This window comes from Plenodomus lingam (assembly GCF_022343315.1).
Source record: "Plenodomus lingam strain CAN1 chromosome Unknown contig_19, whole genome shotgun sequence".
Lineage (NCBI taxonomy): Eukaryota > Fungi > Ascomycota > Dothideomycetes > Pleosporales > Leptosphaeriaceae > Plenodomus > Plenodomus lingam.
Window position 1 is genome coordinate 2426168 of NW_027093936.1, and position 23832 is coordinate 2449999.

Sequence of the window (23832 nt, forward strand, 5' to 3'; positions counted from 1 at the left end):
CGGAAAAAAACAGTTACCCACATGGACAATGCCATCTTCTCCAACCCTCCAACCTACCAATCTGCCACTGTCTCACTCACCATCATGGCCCAGGTAAATAGACCCCCTATTACACTACCGTCCCATCTACCTCCAGACTCATCGCCCCCGCCTCTCTCCCTCTAGAAAGCCACCAAGACGCTCGCCGCGGCCAACACGGCACGCCTCAACCAGACCCTGTACATCACCATCTTCGTCCACATCCTCTTCTGGTTCCTGCGCGCCGCCCTCTTCCGCTCGTCCTTTACTCGCCGCTCCCTGCTTCTCTATCTCGCCCTCTCTGCCCCGCAGCTATTCATCCAATTCTACTTTGAACGCCTCTCTCGCCCCACGCTCACGCCGGATGGAGCCATCAAGCGTCCAGGAGAGGATCTGGATGCCAAGGGGCTGACAGAGTACATGTGGGACGTTGTCTACTGGACCTATGGGTGCATTGTACTCGCCGCCTTACTGGGCGACTGGGCCTGGATGTTTTGGGTTGCAGTGCCCATGTACTCTGCCTATGCGGCATGGGGGTTCTACACGGGCATGCGAGGAGGATACACGGATGCAGCGGGGGTACCGCAGCCGGAGGTGGCGAGCAAAAGACAGGCGAAGATGGAGAAGAGAGGAGGCCAGAAGATGCAGTATCGGTGAATAGGAACAAGGGGCTGGTTTGGAGGTCGACATCACATGTGCACATCAGCTAATGGCAGATGGGGCGGCCAGTCATTCTACACAGACATCAATCCATTTCCCAATGTTTGTGCAAAGCGAAAAGGGTATTTTCATTCCAAAATGCAGCCAATGCATATTTAGCATCCATGGTGCATAGAGACCCCCTTTGTCATCATCATCATCATCATATCATGTACAATTACACGCCATGCAATACAATATACAGTCCTACGCCTCCACCCTCGTAGGAATCTTGGGAATCCCCCTCTTCCTATCCTGGTGCGGGACCCCATATCTCCAACCTGCCGCCTCGGTACCATTGCCATCCCTCCCAGCGCTTTCAACCCTGACATCCTTGAATACGAAATCCCATCTCCGTTGGGGAATGACCTTCAAACTCCGCAGCTCCTCTTCCTTTTTCCTCTGCTCAGCAGCCTTCTTAGCCGCCTCGGCTTCGAAGCGCTCTTCGGCGAGCTTCCGACGCTCGTCAAATGAGAGACCTGACTCAAGTTCGCGTTCCGCCTGAACGAGTTCCGGGTGTGGAATGCGCAAGTCGGCTGGCATGAGGTCGTTGTCAAAAGCTTTGCCCGCATCGACGCGCGTAAACCGGCGGGACTCGGCTACGGGAACGAAGAGTTGTTGACGCGTCGCGGGGTGGACAATGAGGTCATTGATGGGCTCGTGCGTAATGGGGCGCTTGCCTTTATTCTTGGGGTCAGAGCTATCGACGTGGGGAGTTGTTGGGAGCATGGAAAGGACGGCTTTGCTGTAAGGGGTGGCGAGGGTTTTGCCCTGGGATGTTGCGTTAGCAGTGCCCTCCCTCATCTATGTCATACGTGAAAAGGACTGAGCTGGATTGATGACGATCAGGAAGAGCATGACTTCAAGTTTTGTAACCATGTAGATGTCTTAAAGACTAATCGAATTTAAGAAGTCTCATCATGTCATACGAGGGGGATGGAGAAAAGTTGTAAAGACATACCTTTGCAATCCACTCCTTTTCCATCTGCTTTAACCGCACAACAGCGCCAACACGCTCATTGCTGACACCGAATTCGACACTAGCAAGCGATACGGTTGCGCCATCCTTCTTAACTCGCTGGTATATTGCTTCCCGCAGCTCCTCACTCAGCACTGGCTGACTGCGAAAATATGGATTTATTGGAAACGGGCGCAAATCTTCCGCGGTTTCTGGTGGCAGCTTATTCTCGTCCTCTTGTGACTTCTTCGATGGCTTAGCATCTCGAGCTTCAGCCTCGCCTGTCCGTATTGCTGCTTCCAGGTCGTCGAGGTTTTCTTGGCCAGATGGCGCAGCTCCCTCGGCGGCCTTCTCATCCTTGGACTCTGGATTCGCAGACTGCGATTGAGTCTGAGATGCTGCATCTCCGCCTCTCCGCCATCCCGGACCTGCCCGAACTAGATTACCATACTTGTCGTATGCTCCTAGGTAATTGGTGGAACCTGGTAGAGGGTCCTTCACTGCCCGGCCCGGTCCATTCATCCATTCGTAGAACTTCCGCCGCCGTAATGTGACTTGGTGGCATGGGGTATGTGAAAATTGCCGTGATGGCTGTAGAGGCAATGTGATATGTTGTGGCCGCGCTGACGGGCACGAGCTAGGACGTGAGGGGGCGATTGTGGACGAGCAGGCAAATCTGGCGGAGCGTACCCGAGGTGGCATTGTGGAGAGCGTGCAATGCTATCGCATTGAGCCAATGATGGGTGGCAGGTGCTGTGCGAGGCAATTGGGATGAACGGGTTGCGCTTCACGGTTGAAATTCGCCTTTTCAATGCTCGCGCAAATGCGCCTAGCTTCGCTTGGCATTGAGCGTAGCATTGCCTGGCCAATCACGGACGTTCTTTCACCGACTGCAACATACCCGACACCCGACATCCTCAGAGCCTCAAACAGCAAACAATGAAAATTACAAGTATATCACGTCGAACTAGCTTCACTGCCTTACAAGCCAGGCTTGACCCAAGAACTATAAGGCATAATAAGCCAATTTGCACATCTTCCAAACTCGACTTTCTTTACGCTGCCAAAAATCCCAGAACCGTCAGATGTTATTGCTAAACCTATAAGGAGGCCAAAGCCAAAAAGAACAGTCAGGAACACGTGATACAATGCGAGAAATTACTGTGCAAAGCCAAGATGCATGGGGCAAGGATGCACAAAGATGATGGTAAGGACAGAGATTTGCTCCAGGTATGCCCGTGGAGCATAGAAAGCCCGTTAAGCGTAAAATGCGCTCAAGGCCCTGCAGTGTCGAAAAGGAAGAAGGAACAAAGAAGACGAAAAGCGTGGCAAACAATTAGCCAATATGCAGTGAAGCGCTCCCCCATCGTGCCCTTACTCTGCCGTGTGTGACCCAGCCACACACAAGCAAGGAAGATAACATACACACCGTCTGGTGGAGGGACAAGCAAAGGTGTCGCTACACACAGTTTGTATATCGAAGCCCCCCAAGAGGTCCGCAGTGGTAAATGATGCTCAGCAATGAAGCACAAGTGATAACCCCGTGCGCGCCACTGTCTATAGTCTTTCCGGATTGCCATCCCGAACCCGTTGATCCGGAACATGACAGTCCAGTAAATTCATAACAGCACCGCGTGTCTAATAAAAGGAAAGATGGAAGACCTCGAACCCCTGAGACGCCCGAACCGCGTAGAAAACGCGGCGAGAGAAAAAAAATACAAAGAAGTCGCACATAGGGGGAATCATCGCTGTATGCTGGTAAATGCAGCCCAAGCCAAACGGACACAACGTCCAGGAGGAGATTCCCGCGCCAGTTCCCATGCCCCTGCTCAAGATAAGGAAAGAAAACCAATATTCAACCAAACAACTCAACACCGTGCAATGACAGAAGTGACAGGACATAAACACAACTGATGGAGCAAAAATTCTGCAGATGCTCAGTGACGACATGACCCCAAACTCCTAGATCGTCAATCGTGATAGCATAGCAGCCTGAAGTCGTCCTCTTCAGCGTCCCATCATGTAGGCCGAGTAGGCGCCACCCATGCTGCTGAAACCGTTTCCAGAAACGTTGGTAGCAAGAGGCTGGCGCAGAGGGCTGGCCATCTCGTTCGGCACCATGCCAAAGCCCCCATTAGAGTACATTCCAAAACCAGAGCTACCATTGGTGTGGGCATTGGTTGAGAGCCCTGGAGGAGCTGACAAGCCTGGGGGTGGGCCGGTAGCCGTGGAAAAGCCGGGGGGAGCCGCAACGTTATTTCCAAAGCCCGAAAGAGGGGTCGAGGGTGCAATGGCGGATGATGGCCCCATGGGAGCGCTTTGTCCGCTTCGCACACCCAGAGGGTTCTTGGAGAAGCTCAATCGAATACCACCTTTGACGCTGTTGTGCAGCATGTATCCGTAGAGATCATTGAGAGCCTTGGTAGCAAACGATGTATCTTCAAATTCGACAAAGCACATGGGTCCATTCTGCTTGGTGCGGAAACAAAGACGCTTGTATCCACGCTGTTTAGAAAAGACAGCCTTGAGTTCGTCCTCCGAGGTATCCATGGGCAAATTGCCAACGTATAGCGTATTGCACGGTGGGTTTTGATCCGCAGGGTTGACAGGAGGATAAGTCGGACGTGCAAAATGCTGCGAGTACTGCTGGTATCCCGTGTTCGGGCCATTGCTCAGGGCGGATGGAATAGCATGAGGAGACATGGCAGAAAGCGATGCACCAGGCGACTGCATGTTGGCTCCCGATCTGGGTGATGTGAAATTGGACACTGGCGGAGGACTCATGCCGTTGACGCCATTGGTGTTCAGCGAGAGCGATGCGAATCGAGATACAGGCATGGCTGAGTTGGGGTTGGTAGCCCGTCGTTGGACATTAGCCTGTACGGCTGGGCCGCTGGAAGCATATCCAAAGGATTCGCTGAGCAAGCCGTCATCATCGTCGGCCTCGTCATTGATGACCGATTTCCCCAGGTTGCGACTGGCAAAGGTGGTGTTGACAGGAGACGTCGGGGAGAAGAGATTGTTGACGGGGAATTCTCCGTTGCCAAGACCCGGGGTTCCGTTGGGTGGAGACATCTTCTCCATGTTTTGAAAAGTCCCGTTGTATCGAGAGGATTGTCGACCATTGGGAGGTGCAGTGGCAATGGGTCCTTGTCGTGTCGATCCGCTGTCCACAGTGTTGCGCCGTGAGCCGATAGCGCCTGGCTGACCCTCGTGCAACAGCTCGACGATGAGTGTCGCATCCTTGGTCGCGTTGCGCTTCCCATTGAGGAGGTCGCGCGCCTCCCTTGCGCCCTCGAGGGTCTGGAAATGGGCGACGGCGGATGCGAAGCCTTGGTCATCGGGGAAGCGAGAAGAGGGCACCAGCTCGCAATCCACCAGGTCCTTGGCAAACAGAAGGATGTTGCGCACAGCCTCGCGATCGCTGTTGCTGGGAAGCTTGCGCAAGAAGATGGTGTGATGGCGCCCTTTGGTTTCGGGAAGGGTGTCGGCGTCGCTAAAGGAGAGGAGAGAGAGGGCATTCTTCTCTGCCGGCCTGCGCTCTCCGATGGGGCCGGGCATGCCGTACGAGTGCGACGGCGAGAAGACGTCAGCCGTCATGGTGGAGTGAGATGCAAAAGCCTTGGGTGGGGAGGAAGAAGTTGAGCTGCTCAGAGAGCCGCGTGGAAAAGGGCTGTTGGACAGATTGGAGGGACTCGTACTGCTCGGACTAGGCCCGCCGGCCATTCTTCCCTTTGACGTCAGGTATGGCGGCGGGGGTGGCAATGGTTGGGAACAGAGGGTTGGGGGACAAAGAAGCGTGGCCGAGGCGAGTCGAAGCGTGCAAGACGTCCAAATGCGACGACTTGGCGAGAGTTGGCCAAATGCGTCAGAGACCGGACCGAATGTTGTCAGACTGTCGTGGGCGGCGCAGAGGGCGAGGGCTGCCTGGGCTAAAACAGCTGCGAAACGTCGTAATGCGCTGCTGGAGGTTGACGAAAACTGAGGCCCCAAGGGTGTGGATAAGAGGGAAGGAGTGCGAGCAATTAGCGCGACGATGGGCCTGGCCGCAAGGAAAGTAGTGCAGGCAGAGTGCGCGCAGGCGACACGGGGGGAATGCAGCTGTCCGACGGCCGACGACTGGTCAAGGCGTAGGGGGGAGGGGAGAGGGGAGAGGAGAGAGAGAGAGAGGGGGGGGGTATGTGTGTGGAGGGCTTTGTGTGGGAGGGATGCGATGTGAGGTTTGGCGAGGGAGGCCGTGTTGGGCTGGCGGGAACCTGAGCTGAAGGGACGTGGGCGAAACACACAGAGAGAAGAGAAACGAGAGGGACGCGGGCGCGCTAGAGAGTTTGTCGAGCGAGCGAGCGAGCGAAGGCCCCTGGCGCAGTCGAAAGTCGAGAATCGGGTTCGTTTGGTGGTTGGATGATTGCTTGCAGGCTGGCTGGCTGGCAGGCTGGCGAGCGGGCAAGGGCGCGCGTTGCAAGCGGCGGTGATTTAGGGAAATGGGAAATGGAAATGGATGGGGGGGGGGGGGAAGAGAGGGGGGAGGGGAGCCAGCAACGGCGGCGTGCGCCAATGACGGGACGCGTAGGGCAGGATCCCGAGTCCAGGCGATCCTTTTGTCGAGACTCGAGGCCAATTAGGCGGAGGGGCAGCCCGCCCGTTGTCTTTCCACAAGCCGAGCAGACACACCACACACAGATAGGTAGACCCGATACACACCACAGTGCACACACACACACACAGACTCACAGACTCACACCCACACCCACACCCAAGCAGATACACACGCGGCAGGGCGCGATGAGACGACGGTCGTTGGGCCTCACACGGTAGACGGCAGGCGACAGGCGGCAGGCGGCAGGGCAGCCAGGCAGCAGGAAGGACGGGAGAGCAGCACTACCTTGGGGGGTATACTGCTGTTATGTGGGTAGGTAAGTAGATTAAAGATGGTGGTGTAGAGGGGACAGAGAGAGAAAGAGAGAGAGAAAAGAGAGTTTGTAGGTGGATGGCAGCTTTTGGGGGTGTGTGGTGTGGAGGAGGGGGGTGGGGATGGGATGGGATGGTATGGAGAGGAGGGGAGGGGAGGGGCGGCGGCGGGTGCAAAGTGCAAAGGCAGACTAATGGCATCGCTGAGCCACCATCGCAACCACTACATCCAAACCCTGGCCAGCCCCAAGTAGTAGTTGACTATGATTGTGCCACAGTGCTGGGAGCCTGGAGGTACACGACACTGGGCGTTACTCTGGAGGAGAACGGGTAGAGAGTTGGTGGGTGTGTATGTACGTAGGTACAGTAGTAGGTAGGCATTGTTTCTTGTGTGTACGCCCTCTCACACCTCTCACCACACCACGCCCACGCCCACGCTGTCCCATCGCAGTGGAATTGGTAGGGTAGGCGCGGCCGGTGAATCCATACATAACCTACGTAGTAAGCAAGTCTAGAGGTGTTTTTTTTTGCATGATCAGGGACCAGACTTGTGTACATACATGCATACTACCTATGATACCCTACTGCGAATTAATTGTATACACGACTAGTATACAGTATCTTCCTATATACAGTACAAGACCCACGAGTTGTCTGTGTTGATCTTAGCGTATATGCTACAGACATTATGATCCACCCTACAGTAGTGGTATGGATGACACACTTGGGCCCTGGGCCCACGACTGTCAATGCCTACACCATCAGTGCTGCATTCGTCAACACTCGGCCTATTATCCTTAAGCCTACCCACAGAGTACGTATTCAATACGAGTAAATATACAGTGCACATGTCTACCACAGTAGTCGCGTCGTCGCTGGCTGCGCACTCAACACGACAGCAGCAAGACAACGACGTTTGACTAACCACCTGTAGCAGGCTTGAGACTCGACCATGTCATGTACTCTACAGTACACATTACCTAGTGTTGGCCCGTTTTGGCCCTCCTTGACTGTGCACCTCCCGCTTCCCAGCCTTCCAAGGCCAGCCTAGTCCGGGGCCGTCATCCTACTGGCTGGCTGCTCCACCACAGCTCCTTGCCGACAGCACTGTCCCAGTGGGTAGGTATGGTAGGCATGTACAGTACAATGCCAGCACAAGAGGAGGCATTCAGCGCTGGAGCGGCCCCTCTATCTATCCATACATAGGCCTCGTCATCTTCTCTCCTCACCTCACTCAAGGCTTCCAACATGGTTTCTGCACGGTCAACTCAACGCGACTTGCCTACTAGACTGTCACTGGATTCGGTATACTGTCACTGGATTCGGTATTACAGGTACTCCAGATACAACACCCATCTCGATCGATTTCTGGCAGGCCCATAGCTTGTGCATCGCTCCAACGAGAGCGGCCCCTGGCAATCCATGGGCGCTTGCATCCGGCCTGCATGCGAAGCTTTAGCCTGCACCAGCAAGCGGCATCTGCCGGGCGCTGGCGTCTCTATGGACCATCGCACGCAAGTCGGACCTCCTCCGAAAGCCGTCGCGCAAGAACCTTGTCTTTCTTGCGAGCGACTACACACATAGGTAGAGTAGGTACATGTGTGGTGTGGGCCCAACCCTCCGTGGCTGTGGTTATGGCTCGTAGCGCGCATTTCCAGCGCAGCGGCGGCCGCTTTTACGAGCCCTACCGTTGGGCGCTTCAAGTACCGGCGGAGAAGCGAATCACATCAGTGGACCTCAGCTGGCAGATCCTTCCCCCTTCCCACATTTCCAAGTCTATGGACTGGACTGCCCCTCCAACCACGGAACCGCCGTTCATCGAAAAATGACTGCGCCATCCCCCCATCCACACCTGTCAGTCCGACGTTGTGTTTCCCGTTGTTTCCCGTGCGTGCAGTGAACGGGTGCGAGGCAATGGGATGGGGGCAGGAGGGATCAAAGGAAGCTGCGGCTGCCTGGTCTGGTTCACCTGCATTCGCTCCTGCCTCCCTTTGCAACCAACGTTCAGGTCAGCAATTAGTAGATCAGGCAGCAGGCAGCGAACCCATCTTCTCTCGGGCCACCGCCAGCCAATCACGCAATCCCATCTCGGCATGCCGGCAACCCGAACCCTCCCCGGACGGACTACACCAACAGGGCGAATGGAACCACTGCTTTTCCTGCTTTTCCTGCGTTTCCTGCTTTTCCTGCTTTCCCCCCCTCTCCCTCTGCTCTGGGCATTTTGCAGATGAGCTCACACGGCTCGCCCATACGAAGAACAGCATCAGCAGCACCACTGGCCTGGCGCAGGTAGGTAACCAGTCTTGCTCATCGCTTCCGTTAGAACCCGTGCTGTTGTCGCACGTGGGCCTGCACTCTCGAACGTTGGTGCGGAGCCTTCGTCGACCTTTGCACCGCTCAGTTCTTTGGTCGCGCCTCACAGAAGAAAGCGCCATGACATGGTCAGCGGAAATCATGGACAGAAGCGACACGCTGCCTCGTCCACGTGGATCCATTCCAGCGGAGTGGACGCCCGTCTTGTTATTTCTCTTTCTGTGACCAACCAAACAATCGTTTCCATGCCGGGCAGTCGACTCGACCGGGCCAAATCTCTCTCTCTGCGCGGCTGTCCAAAAACTGGCTTGGTTGGCCTTGGTCACAGACAGTTTACATACAGAGGTACTCTAGTAGACTGGGCTAGAACTCCACGCTCCAGTCACACCTCTGTGTGCTACTGCGAGTGACTCGAATACCCAGACCGGCGGTACCTACCCTGTCCTCTCCTACGTAGAACAATGGTAGTGGAGAGCGCACTGTGACTCGCTGCCAACAGTCAGCCCAGTCTTGACTCCCCTGTCCGGCTGACCTATGCTGGTCTCGCCCATCCAATCACGTTTGCTTTTTTACTTCACTGGATCGCGGCTTTTGCTGTTGGCATAGACCGGACTGAAATCAAGAAAGGAGCAACGCAACAAAGCTGTTGCACAACGGTCCTTGGAAGTGTACTCGCACGATTCCTGCTAAGAATGAGACACGCCAGCCTGGGAAGTCTCGACTGCTCAGCCGTATACCTTCCAAGGGAAGCTCTGCTACAACCTCACACACATCACCCTGTCGTGTCAGCTCCATGTCATGAGTTTTAGACAGATTGATCTCGTATTCTCTCGACGTGTATTCAAATACGCAATCTCCCGACCGCAGGTCAGGATCTCAGCACTGTCCGCCAAACGTCTTTGCAGTACGACAGGAGTTACACATGGTGTCTTTAGGACTTTACTTCACACCTGGATGCATAGTATTGCTGTACCCAGGAAAACGGAGGCTTACACCCCAAGGGCTCCGCTCTACATGGGCTACAGCGAGTCGAATACAGTATACACATCATCGGGGTTGTCAAGCCCTTTACTCATGGGTCAAGACAATCTCTGGGGCGCAGGGGCGATAGAAGACAACGCTTGGAGCTGATACTCGAGGAGACAGGCCTGTAATACCATGGCTGGACCAATCTAGACTGGAACATTACATGCCACTAAGCTGATGTCTAATTGTTCAGCACAACAGCAGCATACTGTGGTACCAAACAAAACCACAACTAAAATTACAGTTTCCATAACGCATCCGCCGTCAGAACTCAGGTCAGCATGTCGCCATCTCCCTCTGTGTCCATTTGTAATCACCATCACGACCAATCTATCCGCTTCGGCATACATAGTCCCACGCTCGGCTAGTCATGTCTTTCAGACCGAGTGGCCACACCACGCACTGTCAAACCCGCGTCCCCAAGATACAACCTCGAGACTCCAGACATACCTACATGGTATATACACGTGCCTAAACTCTGTACCACGACATTCTGTAACCTCTCTCACGTCAGCCCACCATCCCGCTCTTTGGCTTTGCTCGTGCTGTGAATGTGCTCACTACTATCCATTCCACAGCCCCCCACTCACACCGTAGAGTTACGGTTTACCCTCCCAGCTCACACCCACTTTCCGCAGTAAGACAATGTCCCCACACTCTCACACTCTCACACCGTCTGCCCTTAGATTATTTCACTCATCACATCAGCTCGACATTTCCGCCCCATTCTCAGCCCAGCCTCCCAAGCGCTCCGCCATGTAGCATCCCTGTCACAAGCCATCTTCGGACTGCGGCGCGGTGAATGTGAAATTCCACTCGCGCTCTAACGTCAGATTGCCTCGGCTACTTTTCCTCACAGCCTGTGGGGTATGTGGCGGTGCTGGGGCTGCGTGGACGGACACTTCCTGGTGGTGGGTTGAGGGTTAGATACCAAAGTATGTAGCCTAGTCGAGGAGAACCTGTGGTGTGGAATGTCAAGGTAGATTGGCTCTGTGGGTACTATAATCCAGGCGTTTGTAGGCATCTAACTTTGAGACCCATTTGGGGGTGGGAAGATGCAGTGTATGGTAGGTGTTTGGCCATGTTTCATGTCTGGGTAGATAAAAGGCACTGGCATAACACAGTATCTAGAAGCATGGCTACAGCTAGGTAACTTCATAAAGGAAAAGCCAAGACACATTACACTGCGTGAAGTAGAGATGCTTACAAGACATGCGTCAGGAGAAAGTTTCCGGAAGTATTCTTGATGCGGTAAATTATGTGAAACTAATCATTATTGTACTCCTAACATGCTATCTCTAACCTCGATCCATCTCATAACAACATTCACGACCTCTAGGACGAGATCTCAACAATCGCCGGGCCGGCAACGGTAGTGTCGTCGCTGACAGCGGTGTTGCAGCTCGTGAGCACAACGTAGCTCTGGCCAGCAACACCCTTGGGCACAACAACCTCGTAAGCACCGTTCATCATCTTGACATCCACGAAGATGGGTCCAGTGACGGTGATGAAAGCAGCGTAAACAGTGCCCTCAATCTTGGTGTCCTTGACGCTGAGGGAAAGGGTAGAGCCAGTCTTGATGGGCATGGCAGTGGAAGTGGCGCTCAAGGTGGGGAACGCCTTGACGGGAAGAGGAGGGTTGCTGGATGGGCATCCAGTGATGAACTGTGCGGCCAGGGTGTAAACCTCGTTGTAGGACAATGGGTTGTCAAAGGGCGAGGGGAATGGCGCCTGTCCAACTGTGTTGCGCACATAGGACGAGTGCCTGGCCTCGACAGTCAAGATGGATCCCGCAGCCGTCAAGTACGTCTTGCTCATGATATCAGCGGCAGCACCCAGGTAGGCCGAGACACCGACGCCTTCGAGGACACTGGCGGTGGCAAGGAAGCTCTTGACATCAGTGTAGCCAAAGTTGTAAGTGCAAGCCTCGACTGGGGTTGCGCCGGCAGCCTTGAGTGCGCCGGTGAGGAAGGCCACATGGCTGGCCTCGTCGCTCGAGACGGTCTTGATCTTGTTGTAGTTGTCCTCGGTGAAGCCGGCGGCCTTGAAGTCGTCGACAGTGTACTTGGCCAGAGCATCGCGGTAGAAGGTGTCCTCGAGGTGCTCAAGAGTGAGGGCATAGTTGAGGATGACATCGTCGGTAGGGCCCTCGGCACGCTTGACGGGCGAAGCTGAGGCAATGGCCGCAAGGGCAGCAACGGAGAGGACAGATTTCATGATGAGAGAAGATGGGGAAGGGTAATTACTATTATGTGGTAGTGTAGAGTAGTGAAGTAGGAGTGGGTTTATGGAGAGACTGGTCCTTGTTGATTGAATCCTACCATCTGGCAAAAGGCCCACCCCATCTTATACCATGGACCAGAATGCCTCTAGACCATGGTACCCCTCATCTCCACACGCCTCTTCAACACTATTGTCACAATCTACACCAAATCCTCTCATTGCGATCTTCTCCTCCCGGGCCTATTCGCGGAGACCTCTCCATCCGAAAAACAGTCACTGCAAACCGCCAACCTGTAAAAAGATATTGCAACGGCCCGTAGCGCCAACCCAATCCCCATGTGAGCCTACCATCTCGATCGGACATATTTGTCATTCGTAGCCACTGCTCAACGAGGCACTCATCGACAACAGCCATCACCGTGCGCATGTGTTGGTGTACCACGGATACAGCGCCTTCCGACGCTAACGCAATAAGCTCATCTGTGACGTCGTAGACTAGGCTGAACAAGGGCAGAAACAGAACGCTTCACGGTGTGCTAGAGTGAAAAGGGAGGATCTGTGTAAACGGGCTTTGCCCTTCCTGGTGCACATCTTACTCATTCGGGACGACTGGTATGGAAGAGTGTAGACCCGGGGGAGACAACGTGGTGGGTTCGAAGACCTTGGAAGATCCTGCAGGTGTTTGGATGCACCGAGTCGGTTGCATCACTTTACGAAGGGATCGAGAAGTCGTTTTTAGTATGCCCAATGCTGAGTACCATAGATACCTACGTCAACCCCCCCCCCCCCCCTATCGCGCACCCTACCACAAGCTCGCCTGCAAAATAAAATGAAATGCATCTATCCACCCCCAAGTCCCAGGCTTGTAGAACTCTCTATATGACAAGGCATCAAAGGGGATCACACTACCCTAGGTACGCGCAGATTAGACTGGGCCACTTGCCATGTTCACAGCCTAGTTCAGGGCAGTAGGGGAGAAGAAGAAAACAAAAACCCGCTCCTGGCCCTAAGCCTCAAACTATACCTAACCCTACTCCCACAAAGCTACACCAATTTCTTCAATAGCCGCCACGCCGGGGCTGCCTACATCCGACCTCTGGCCTGCTAGTCAGATGGACTGTCAATCACTGTCCTACTAGAGCTGGAAGTGTAATTTCACTTGTCCTTGCCGTCTGTTCAAAGGGCGGGCTCGAACTTGCATGGCAGGCTTGACATCGCTCCTCGCGACGGGAAGAAGGGTTCCGAAGTATGGTGGCTACGCGCTAGGTGGACATGTAAACCGCGGTAATTGTTGCGTTCAGGGGGTGTGAGGCGGGAGATGCTTGGTGAAGTGAGTGGTACTTAGTTGGCCAGGTTGAAGACATTTCCCCCCCTTTCTATATTGTTCACTCTGTGTACTTTGGTCTCCTGTCCTACTTGTCTGATCAGACTCATTCCTCCATCACAAAATCAAATAAGAAAAAAAGTTCAAGTCTTACCAGACCACCAATCCTTGTCAAGTCTTCATCATGCAACTATCCATATCCCTCCTGACTACGGTCCTTCTCACCGTCAGCGCAACATCAGCGTGAGTTCCAACCTTCCCCTTTAAAAACCCATCCCACGGCCCCGAAAATCTAATGCACGGGACAGTCAATCTCCCGCCTCAGCCCCAGCAATGAGCACCATAACCGTCTCTCCTGGCTGTCCCTCCGCCGCCCCGGCCGACGTCATGGTCACCCGTTCTGCGGTCGTTGTTCCCTCTTGTGCTGGAAACGAGTCAAAGCCGACGTTGATCAGTATGCCGGGTTATGGATCGAATATGAGTGCGACGGCTACGGGTACCGGAGGCGCTGCTATGTTTACTGGTGCTGCGGGCCGTGTTGATGTTGCTGGTGCGATGGCTGTTATGGTTGGTGGTGCGGTTGTTGCTTTAGTTGTTTAGATGCGTGGAGAGAGGACGGGTGCGGGGGAGGAAAGTGGTAATGGAAAGTGTTGATACCCTACTAGGTCGTTTTCAAAGTTGAATACAATCTTCCATCGTCTTCACCCCTACGTACACTGTTCACCTTACTTCACCGCACCTTTCCACTTTCCTCTGAGCACCAAATGCCACACTCCCCATCGCTCTACATATCGTCACCCTCTTCCATCCTCCTTGCCTCCTGTTCTCTCGCGTCTTTCCTCCACTTCTGCAACTGCAAGACTGCTTCCCGTCTCTCGTTCTCACTGGAACCATGATGGCGTAAGCGTTGGTCGAGTTCGGTCAGTACAACAGTGTCCTCTGTGTCGCATGTAGCAATTATTTCCCCTACCGTGGGGATCAAGGGCACGTCTTTGGTGATCTGACTGGGCTCACTGCCGGATGTGGGGTCTGTGTGCTGTGTGGCTTGGTCTACTGGTTGGGGACTGGGGGAGTAGACAGAGGAAGGAAGGGTTTCGAGGGATTTATTTGCTGGATCGGGTTTTTTGGAATCCACAACGAGCTCTTTGTTGAGATTGGAGGATGGGTCAGCTGGATTACCCTCAGACGAAGCCATGTCGGTTAATTGTGGTGTTTTACGTTTAGCAGAACTTGTATGGTGGGAAGGCGTTGCCGCGTAGCGATATATAAGTGGACGGTTGTTTGCTGCCTCTCGCAACTCTGAGATCATGTGTGATGAGATGGATTGTCAAGCACGAGATTTTCTGTTAGTACTACTGTCGTGCTTGATGTCACGTTCGTCGATGTGTTTGCCTTGACAATTAGTCATCTACATAGTGAGTCTCCCGTATATACCCAGCTGCCGTCTCAACTCTCATCAATTGAGACGGGTATATCAAGCGTGTCGCTAGGAGTAGAGTGTATTCATACATCACCAGGCAGTGGTGGTGACTTATCTACAGAAGGGAGGTGACGTCTTGGCCAGGATGGGTTTCGCTAGGGCCATTCGTGGTCTAACTTAAGGTTGACCCCACACAAATAGTCGAGTCCCTGAGCTACGGAGGCCAGATTTGGGTCTCCGACACGTCCACGCTGTCCTCGAACCACAACCCCATCTCGATTGAAAGTATACATCAGTTGCATTGCAGAGTGTTCATTGGACATCAATTGCCTCTGCCCTCCCCTTCCCCCCCCCCTCTTTCTTCCTTTAGTCCTTACTTACCGTCTTTTTGTTGGGTTTCCATTGGAAAGTCGACAATCCCCAAAACTGCATTTGGACAGGTACGTTGAAGCTGCTCCTGATTGCCTGCGTGCTTGCTTATGCGCAGACGACATGGCCAACTGGGGTCTGTTATAGTAGCTAACCTGGCTGCAGCAAGCTTGCCTTTGATCCGTGGACCGTCATCAGCTAAAGATACCCCCTTCCCCCTCCCCCCCAATATGGCGCTCTTCGAAGCCAAGGTCAAATGTGTGCTCTCCGGAGACACGGTGGTCCTCCACAACATCAACAACCCCAAAGCGGAGCGCACTCTGAGCCTGGCTTTTGTATCGGCCCCGCGAATGAAGCGCGAGGGTGATGAGCCCTTCGCCTTCGAGTCACGCGACTACCTCCGCCGCCTGCTCGTGGGCAGGGTGGTGCGCTTCCAGGTGCTCTACAAGATTCCGACGGGCGCCAACCGCGAGTACGGCCTCATTGTGTTACCGAACAAGGTGGTGCTGCCCGAGCAGGCTGTCGCTGAGGGCTGGCTGAAGCTGCGCGACGACGCCGGCCGCAAGGAGGACTCAGACGAGGCTGCACATCTTCTGGAGCGTCTGCAGGTGGTTGAGGCCCGCGCCCGCGCCGACTCCAAGGGCCTATGGGCCGAGTCACCCTCGAAAATCCGCACGGCGAACGAGCTGGGCGATGCGGCCGCCTTTGTTGAGCAGCACAAGGGTCAGGACCTCGATGCCATTATTGAGAGAGTTGTCACCGGCGACCGCCTCATTGTTCGCTTCCTCGTCACGCCAACCGAGCATGTGCAGACCATGGTCCTCCTCGCCGGCATCCGCGCACCCGCGACGAAGCGCACGAATCCCTCGGACGGCAAGGAACAGCCAGCCGAGCCCTTTGGAGAGGAGGCACATCAGTTCGTCGAGACGCGCTTGCTGCAGCGTGGGGCCATGGTGCAGGTGCTTGGAACCACGCCGAATGGCCAGATCGTGGCTGATGTTAAACACCCTACCCAGGGCAGCATCACTCCCCACATCCTCAGAGCCGGCCTCGCGAAATGTACCGACCACCACACCACGCTGCTCGGTTCGCAGATGGCTGCGCTACGCCAGGCGGAGAAGGCAGCCAAGGACAGCCGCCAGGGACTCTTCCAAGGCCATGTGGCTCCTCGGGCCAACGTTGCGGGCGGCGATCTCGAGGCCGTCGTCAGCAGGGTCCAGAGCGCTGATACACTGTTTCTGCGTAATAAGGCTGGCGTCGAGAGACGCGTCAACCTGAGTAGTGTTCGCCAGCCAAAGCCCACAGATCCCAAGCAGTCGCCCTGGGTGGCAGAAGCAAAGGAGTTTCTGCGCAAGAAACTCATCGGCAAGCACGTCAGATTCCATGTCGACGGAAAACGCCCGGCAACCGAAGGCTTTGATGAGCGCGAGATGGTCACGGTTACATACCAAGGCAAAAACATTGGTTTACTACTCGTCGAGAACGGCATGGCCTCTGTGATCCGCCACCGACAAGACGACACCGACCGCAGTCCCATCTACGACGACCTCTTGATCGCCGAGTCAGCAGCGCAGGAGCAGAAGAAGGGTCTCTGGTCTGACAAGACTCCAAGCGTCAAGCAGTACGTCGACTATTCTGAGTCGCTGGAGAAGGCCAAGAGACAGCTCACTCTGCTGTCACGCCAGCGCAAGGTCCCCGCCATTGTCGACTTTGTCAAATCCGGCTCTCGCTTCACCGTGCTCGTACCTCGCGAGAACGCAAAACTTACCTTTGTACTGTCCGGTATTCGCGCGCCCAAATCAGCGAGGAACGCCGACGACAAGGGCGAGCCATTTGGCAAAGAGGCTCACGAATTTGCCAGCAGGCGATTGCAACAACGCGATGTTGAAATTGACGTCGAAGATTGCGACAAGGTTGGCGGCTTCATTGGCACCTTGTACATCAACCGCGAGAACTTTGCCAAGACTCTGGTAGAAGAAGGTCTGGCCACAGTACACGCCTATTCTGCGGAAAAGTCTGGCAATGCAAATGAGTTGTTTGCTGCGGAACAAAGGGCAAAGGATGCTCGCAAGAACCTTTGGCATGACTATGACCCCTCGCAAGAAGAGGATGGCGAAACAACGGCCGGTGCCGCTGCGCCGTCAAATGGCGACGCCGCCCCATCAACAAGGAGGAAGGACTACCGCGATGTCATGGTCACTCACGTCGAAGACGATGGCAGGCTCAGACTGCAGGAGATTGGCTCGGGCACCGCTGCGTTAACATCACTCATGAGCGCGTTCAGCAAGTTCCACCTGAACCCCGCCAACAACTCGGGACTACCTAACCCACCAAAAGCCGGCGAGTTCGTTGCAGCCAAGTTCACCGCTGATGACCAATGGTACCGCGCACGTATACGACGCAACGATCGTGAAGCGAAGAAAGCCGAAGTCGTCTACGTTGACTACGGCAACTCGGAAACCATTCCGTGGACCCGTCTTCGACCCCTTTCCCAGCCCGAATTTCTGCCTTCCAAGTTGAAACCACAAGCTGTTGAGGCGCAGCTCGCATTCGTTCAACTGCCTGGCAACCCAGAGTATCTTGCAGACGCTGTCCGGTTCATCTCACAGGAGACTGCAGACCGTCAGTTGGTTGCCAATGTTGACCAAGTGGAGAAGGACGGCATGCTCTGGGTCACTTTGTATAACCCCGAGCAGAGCAAGACGGGCATTGAGAGCGTCAACGCAGATGTCATTGACGAGGGCCTTGGTATGGTTCCCAAGAAGCTGAGGCCATGGGAGCGTAGTGCAAGCGACGTTCTTGCCGCGTTGAAGAAGAAGCAGGATGTAGCCAAGGAAGAGAGGAGGGGTCAATGGGAGTATGGCGATCTGACTGAAGATGACTAGATGCGTCACCTAGACCAAGCTCAGGAATGTCTGCTTCTGCGTGCTTACTCGCAGAGTACATGGCTTTTGCCTTGTGAAAAAAGATTTATGGAATGTCTTGGACAGTTTCTTGTCGGCTGTGAGCGCTACAGGCCTATTTAGAGAGTGCATCATGATATGATGGACACCTCCTATGTACAAACAATGCTGTGCACCATCGTGCCATTCAACACGTAATGCACGAAAAAAGTTTTTATTTGGCATTTCCTCCGTCTGATGCGATAGTCCCAAGACAATGATCATGTGGTCCAGCGTGGGCTGGCTGCCTAGCATCAGCCGTCGCACTCTACCTTGAGCGGGTGTCTCAGTTGACTTGGAAACCCAGCATGAAACCATGACAAACTAGACGCACCAAAGGGCCAAGGTCAGACGAATCGAAAGCATGAGGGAACGCGTCTGGAGCTTTGTCTAGAAGAACAACGCGCTGCTGTTCCCATGTGAGATGGTTCAAGTTCAAATAGAGTTTCCATATTTGGTCTAGGTCGATGAGATCGGGTCAAGCTAGCCACGTTCAGGGTCCGTAGCGCCCAACCTAGCAGTGGCGCAAGCTCTCAATGTGAAGGTGGCGGGGAACCTCAGCAGGCAACCGCCAAATGTACCCCGACGCTATAACCATGACGACGCCCGTCAAGGCAGTCGCATAGTTTCTCATCCACATGCGCGCCCTGATGTTCTCCCAGTAACGCAATTGCAACACTTGAAATCACTTCTGCGACCGTCTGGAGGTCCCATCCAAGCATCATGGAGACGATAAGTAGGATAGGTCGTCGGCGCTTGACAGAACTCTACTCAACATGTTCAACCACATGTGATTCAATGGTTGAACAAGACTCAAAGGACATTCCCGAGACGTATGCGCTGCATCGCAAGTTCCGCATACAAAAAGACCGTCTCATGACATGGGGCGTTGACTGGAGCGACAAGTCCAAGGGCCAACAGGGCGACATCGACGCCAGCGTAGAACAGGCGGGCTTGACCGAGACCGTCACGAGCGTACTGGGTACCATCAAGGAAATTCTGGATGAAGCAGAGAGCATGCACCCAGCCGCACCTGCTGCGCCAGCAAAGTCATTGTCTGGAGAGAAGAGTAGGCCTGACCCACCCGCGTGGGCGGCAGCCGACCGGTCACGCTATGAAGACCTCATCAAGGACCTTACCACTTCTATTGATAATCTTTACGACCTATCGAGATCATGGAGATCACAAAAGGGAAATGATTGTGCTGCTAGTCCATCGAAAGCCGACTCAGAAGCCCCACGACAAGCCACATCCACATCTGTCTTCCTGTCGCCGGAATATAGTGCATCAGACCTTACACTCATCAACCCGACCACCTTTCCACTCAAATCTCATGCACTGCGCTCGAATCTTCCACCGAAACTGAATCCGTCGGACTTGATCCTACCTGCGGAAGACCCACCACCGTACGAGAGTGTTGGCACGACTTCTATCCGGGTTATCGGTCGACTGCGATCCCGCCAAAGCTCGACGAACCCCTGGAAAACAGAAGGCAGTCGAAACGTGGAAACCTGTGTACTCGTGGAGTATGCAACGTATGATTCCGCCTACCACATTACTGAAATCTCTCCACCAACAGGCCGGCTTGAAGGTCTGCTATCAATCTTGACGAAGCTATCCGCCAATCGATCAGTTTGTGGGACATTAAAGTGCTTGGGATACTTCGAAGATCCAAAGCAGCCACGTTTCGGCTTGGTGTTCAAGCTACCAGAATCCGTCTACTCAGGTCCTATTGACTCCCAGAAATCATTAGATGAGGTGCGGCCTGTCACTCTTCTGAGTGTTCTCCAAACAGGCTCCACGTCGTTGCACAACGCCAACAGCGCGACACCGCCTCTAGAAGACCGCTTCCGTTTGGCGTACACGCTTGCCGTAACCTTCAGCAAGCTTCATGGTGAAAATTTTGTTCACAGAGACGTCAACAGCAGTAATATTCTGGTTTTCAGAAATACCAAACGGCAATCGGCCAACAGCAGGGCTCTGCAATATAACCTTCGTTCCCCCATCATATGTTCCTTTGATCTCTTCTCCGACTACGATATTGAACCAAGCACGAATACATCAACGTTCAACATATATCGACATCCGGACGATCCCAGGTTGGCAAACGGTCAAAATCAACCTTACGATCCACAGTTCGATATGTATAGTCTTGGACTCATTCTGCTCGAGGTAGGCTTATGGCAACCACTCGGCGATTTGTGGAAACCAAAGTATACACTCCACGACTTCAAGCAACGAATAGAGGAGGTGTATATCCGTCGCTTGGCATCGAAATGCGGAACGGCGTACATGCAAGTCGTGCGTGATTGCCTCTGGGCTACAAGCGTTCGAGGTAATGACTGGCAGGAACTTGCACAAGTGTACGGCCGAATCATTCTCAGGCTGCAAAGATGCTGCATGCTTGATGAATTCGATTTTGGGTTCGACGTGGATGGTCTACGACCAGAAGTCACTCCAATACAGCAAGCATCCTCTCTCAAACGCAAAAGCGCAAGCCAGCCCCAGATTGCGACTGAAACATCAGAAAGTCCCTCATATCGGAGTGCGAAGCGATGGGCACTGGAGAAGGGCTCCCAGGCGCTTGAGCGCACCAAGTCATTGACTAAAAAGTCACCTGACTCGTCCTTGACGCGAAATCCCTCGAAGAGCTCACAAAACTCTATTCGGAAAAGCATATCAGAGAGTCTTCGTATGATGAGCCCAAGACTGGAGTCATCCGAGGCTATGCAACAGGAGGAGCAACGCGATCTCCTTGAAGAGTCGGGAACTTTGATTGCAACACCGCCTGATTCGCAAGATCAGTGCGACACGTCCCCGTTGTATAAAGAGCGCGTTGTCTCCGCTGCCTCGACGATACAACGAGCATGGCGACAGTCTCGATGTTCAAAATCACACTTGACACTTCAAGATTATAAGAGAAAGATTACGATCATCCAGAAAGCTTGGCGGCAAACAAAGCAGAACCGAACAAATACCGTTGAGGCTCTATTCAGAGACGGCATGCGTCATTGGCCCCAAGCCGCCTTGGGCTACCCAACACCAGAGCCCGAAGCACGTAGTGTGGATGACTTCACTCAGAGCTACGTTACGTCTTCAATACAGATTGAGACTAACGCGGACCCCGTACCTCGTGCAAGGCTGAGAATGTTTCCTGTCTTGTTTCCGCCTCCTATCGTGAAGGAGTGGCACTCGACCATGCTACCGCGACTTGAGCGTCTCATTGAACGCGTCTTCAAGGAATCTGACGAGACGATAAGTATCGATTTGGTTGCCATTGGAGATACCCCAGAGAAGTCACGGCCGACTGTATTTGTGACGTGCAGCAGTGTCGTCAAAATGAAGGCCCTCCTGAGTCGTCGATTCCGGTACGATGAGGCCGTGTATGATCTCAAAGTACGCAGAGGCAAGATTCGTCGGTCCAAGATGAGTCGCCCTTCGCGTCGCACTCGGTATGTCATTTTTTTCATCCTATTTTCTTTGTTCACATTTTGCACCTAACATCTAGTTTTCATGATCTCGACACTAGTTTATTATACTGACACAGTCAGGCCTCCACATCGCTCAATGATGAATACGGAGGATTACAGTGGTGACATGGCTGTCATTAATCCATACCATCAGCAAAAACCTCTCTGCGGCGCATCCATTGGCGCTTTCAACGGCGAGCACTTACCCCCAGTATCTTATGGTGGTGTGATCCTCGTTGATGACGAACCTTTAGGTATGAGTGTGCATCATCTACTTGACGCACCTTCAGATGACGAGAGTGACAGTGGTGATGATGGTCATGGGTATGACAGCCCTCTACCAAATAACGTGACGCTGTCCAGTGCTACAAATAATAACCCGTGGCTAATGGGTATGGGTGCCCAGCCTGGACTACAACTTGACACCATTGAACCAGCTGGCATGTGGGACCTCGAATTATCCGATGATGAGATTGTACTCAGCGATGAAGGAAGCGATTCCTTCGACTTCTCAGGCTCAGAACTTGACGACTCTGACGGAGAATCTGATCAAGAGGCCTTGGCTGATTCAAACCTTTCCCACGTCACAACCGGTGACATCAAGGGCATCGGCCCTGGCGAGGGCGAATACATCCGCATCACCCAACCCGCCATTGATGATGTAGACTCCGACTTCTTTCCCAATGAGGAAGATCGCGACGATGACCACCTCTCCTCCCATGAACTTGGCCATGTTCACGCCTCCTCCGGCATACGCCGCTGGCAGCGCGATGGCATCTTGCATGAAATCGACTGGGCACTCCTCAAAATCAACGAAGACCGTCTCCAACCTTATAACATCTGCCAGGGCGGTCGGAGATTTTGCATAGGCCCCCCAAAACCTGACCAGAAAGAGATTTCAGCACAAATCCATCAACCCGTTGCGCGCCGCCACTACACCGCAGACGAAGACGAGTATCCCAACGGCGTCGCTAGTGCAGACAGCCTCGCGGGACTGAATGTACACTGCTTTGGCCGCACGACTGGTCTCCAAGGTGGGATGATTTCTTCCACCATGAGCGCTGTGCGCATCTACCGCCGCAAAACCTTTTCACGTTCCTGGTCCGTGTTTGGCGGCTTCGGCGTCGGCGGCGACAGCGGTGCCTGGATTGTTCAAAACGGGACCCATCGTGTTGTCGGGCACGTGCTAGCCTGGTGTCAAAGAAACCACATAGCCTACCTATGTCCCATGCAAGTTCTACTCGAAGACATCAAACGCACCCTAGGCGCAAAACGCATATACCTGCCCGGATCGACAGAGCAAGCGCTTTCCACCCCGGAGAGAAATACACAAGCCCTTGAATCCACGGAGCACATGGATGTTGAGAGTCTCGAACGTGGTGTCCAAGGCCTGGGTATCGTGGACTCGGCGGTCGATATGACGTCTTCCTTTTCCAAGTCTGCGGAACCGAGGTCTCCACCAAGTAGCATGTGGATTGGGGGCGGGGGTGGCGACGCCGAGTGTGAGAAGGAAAACCTTACGGGTTTGAGAAGTCGGATTATGAATATTAACAAGGAAAGGATTGAGGTTGTTGCTGCTGTGCCTTAGATGGGTGTGTTGGCTTGGATCTGGATGCCTGGATAGGTATGTTGGGAGGATTGGAGTGTGGGACTGGGATACCCTCTTGTCTTATTGTATATGATTCAGAACATAAATACGCGCGCTCTCTCTCTCTCTGTATATTCGTGTTTATCCGCACCGTTGTGGTTTATGACTTTTAAATCAACCTTTTGCCATAGAACATGAGGGCATCTTAATCCGATTTGGCGATTTCAAATAGTGCTCTTGTACAGGCACGGGTCTGTGATGGAGATTATGCACGTTAATATATTCTGGACATATCATTGCTATGCTTTAAATGTTTTCTTCTTTTATTTTCAATAAATGCGGGAAGGTTCAGCGTTTGGCTTTAGAGATGAGACTTCGTGACTAGAGCTCCGTGGGGAACAAGTACCTAGCCATGCAGGCTAATTGGTCGTCTCATCCCTAATGGCTATTAACTCGCTAGCTACCTAATGTTTTAGACGTAGCGTTTCCCTTGGTTCGCCAACATACTCTTGCCAACAATTTCAATGATGCTTATGCAAGACAGGAGGTTCTCAGCTTCTGTATATTTAACATG

The 23832-nt window shown here is 53.7% G+C and overlaps 10 protein-coding genes across 10 annotated transcripts; 4 read left to right on the plus strand and 6 right to left on the minus strand.

Annotated features, from left to right (window-relative positions):
- Positions 1–21: 21 nt before the first annotated feature.
- IAQ61_004874 (uncharacterized protein) lies at positions 22–675 on the plus strand (the record flags this gene model as incomplete). Its single annotated transcript, XM_003839478.2, has 2 exons — positions 22–93; positions 166–675. 2 exons carry the CDS (start codon positions 22–24, stop codon positions 673–675), a joined length of 582 nt encoding a protein of 193 aa, XP_003839526.2.
- A 249-nt stretch (positions 676–924) lies between these two features.
- IAQ61_004875 (mitochondrial 37S ribosomal protein mS45) lies at positions 925–1521 on the minus strand (the record flags this gene model as incomplete). Its single annotated transcript, XM_003839479.2, has 1 exon — positions 925–1521. The coding sequence occupies one exon, from the start codon at positions 1519–1521 to the stop codon at positions 925–927; it is 597 nt and encodes a 198-aa protein (XP_003839527.2).
- A 91-nt stretch (positions 1522–1612) lies between these two features.
- IAQ61_004876 (uncharacterized protein) lies at positions 1613–2377 on the minus strand (the record flags this gene model as incomplete). Its single annotated transcript, XM_066096529.1, has 1 exon — positions 1613–2377. One exon carries the CDS (start codon positions 2375–2377, stop codon positions 1613–1615), a length of 765 nt encoding a protein of 254 aa, XP_065953847.1.
- Positions 2378–3682: 1305 nt separating this feature from the next.
- Positions 3683–5401, minus strand: IAQ61_004877 (uncharacterized protein; the record flags this gene model as incomplete). Its single annotated transcript, XM_003839480.1, has 1 exon — positions 3683–5401. The coding sequence occupies one exon, from the start codon at positions 5399–5401 to the stop codon at positions 3683–3685; it is 1719 nt and encodes a 572-aa protein (XP_003839528.1).
- Positions 5402–7644: 2243 nt separating this feature from the next.
- IAQ61_004878 (uncharacterized protein) lies at positions 7645–7833 on the minus strand (the record flags this gene model as incomplete). The annotated part of the gene is made up of 1 exon (XM_066096530.1): positions 7645–7833. The coding sequence occupies one exon, from the start codon at positions 7831–7833 to the stop codon at positions 7645–7647; it is 189 nt and encodes a 62-aa protein (XP_065953848.1).
- Positions 7834–11257: 3424 nt separating this feature from the next.
- Positions 11258–12139, minus strand: IAQ61_004879 (uncharacterized protein; the record flags this gene model as incomplete). The annotated part of the gene is made up of 1 exon (XM_003839483.1): positions 11258–12139. The coding sequence occupies one exon, from the start codon at positions 12137–12139 to the stop codon at positions 11258–11260; it is 882 nt and encodes a 293-aa protein (XP_003839531.1).
- A 1514-nt stretch (positions 12140–13653) lies between these two features.
- IAQ61_004880 (uncharacterized protein) lies at positions 13654–14069 on the plus strand (the record flags this gene model as incomplete). The annotated part of the gene is made up of 2 exons (XM_003839484.2): positions 13654–13712; positions 13778–14069. The coding sequence occupies 2 exons, from the start codon at positions 13654–13656 to the stop codon at positions 14067–14069; spliced, it is 351 nt and encodes a 116-aa protein (XP_003839532.2).
- A 184-nt stretch (positions 14070–14253) lies between these two features.
- Positions 14254–14778, minus strand: IAQ61_004881 (uncharacterized protein; the record flags this gene model as incomplete). Its single annotated transcript, XM_003839485.2, has 1 exon — positions 14254–14778. The coding sequence occupies one exon, from the start codon at positions 14776–14778 to the stop codon at positions 14254–14256; it is 525 nt and encodes a 174-aa protein (XP_003839533.2).
- Positions 14779–15368: 590 nt separating this feature from the next.
- Positions 15369–18143, plus strand: IAQ61_004882 (uncharacterized protein; the record flags this gene model as incomplete). Its single annotated transcript, XM_003839486.2, has 1 exon — positions 15369–18143. One exon carries the CDS (start codon positions 15369–15371, stop codon positions 18141–18143), a length of 2775 nt encoding a protein of 924 aa, XP_003839534.2.
- A 524-nt stretch (positions 18144–18667) lies between these two features.
- IAQ61_004883 (uncharacterized protein) lies at positions 18668–23258 on the plus strand (the record flags this gene model as incomplete). The annotated part of the gene is made up of 3 exons (XM_003839487.2): positions 18668–18702; positions 18908–21652; positions 21752–23258. 3 exons carry the CDS (start codon positions 18668–18670, stop codon positions 23256–23258), a joined length of 4287 nt encoding a protein of 1428 aa, XP_003839535.2.
- Between the last annotated feature and the right edge of the window lie 574 nt (positions 23259–23832).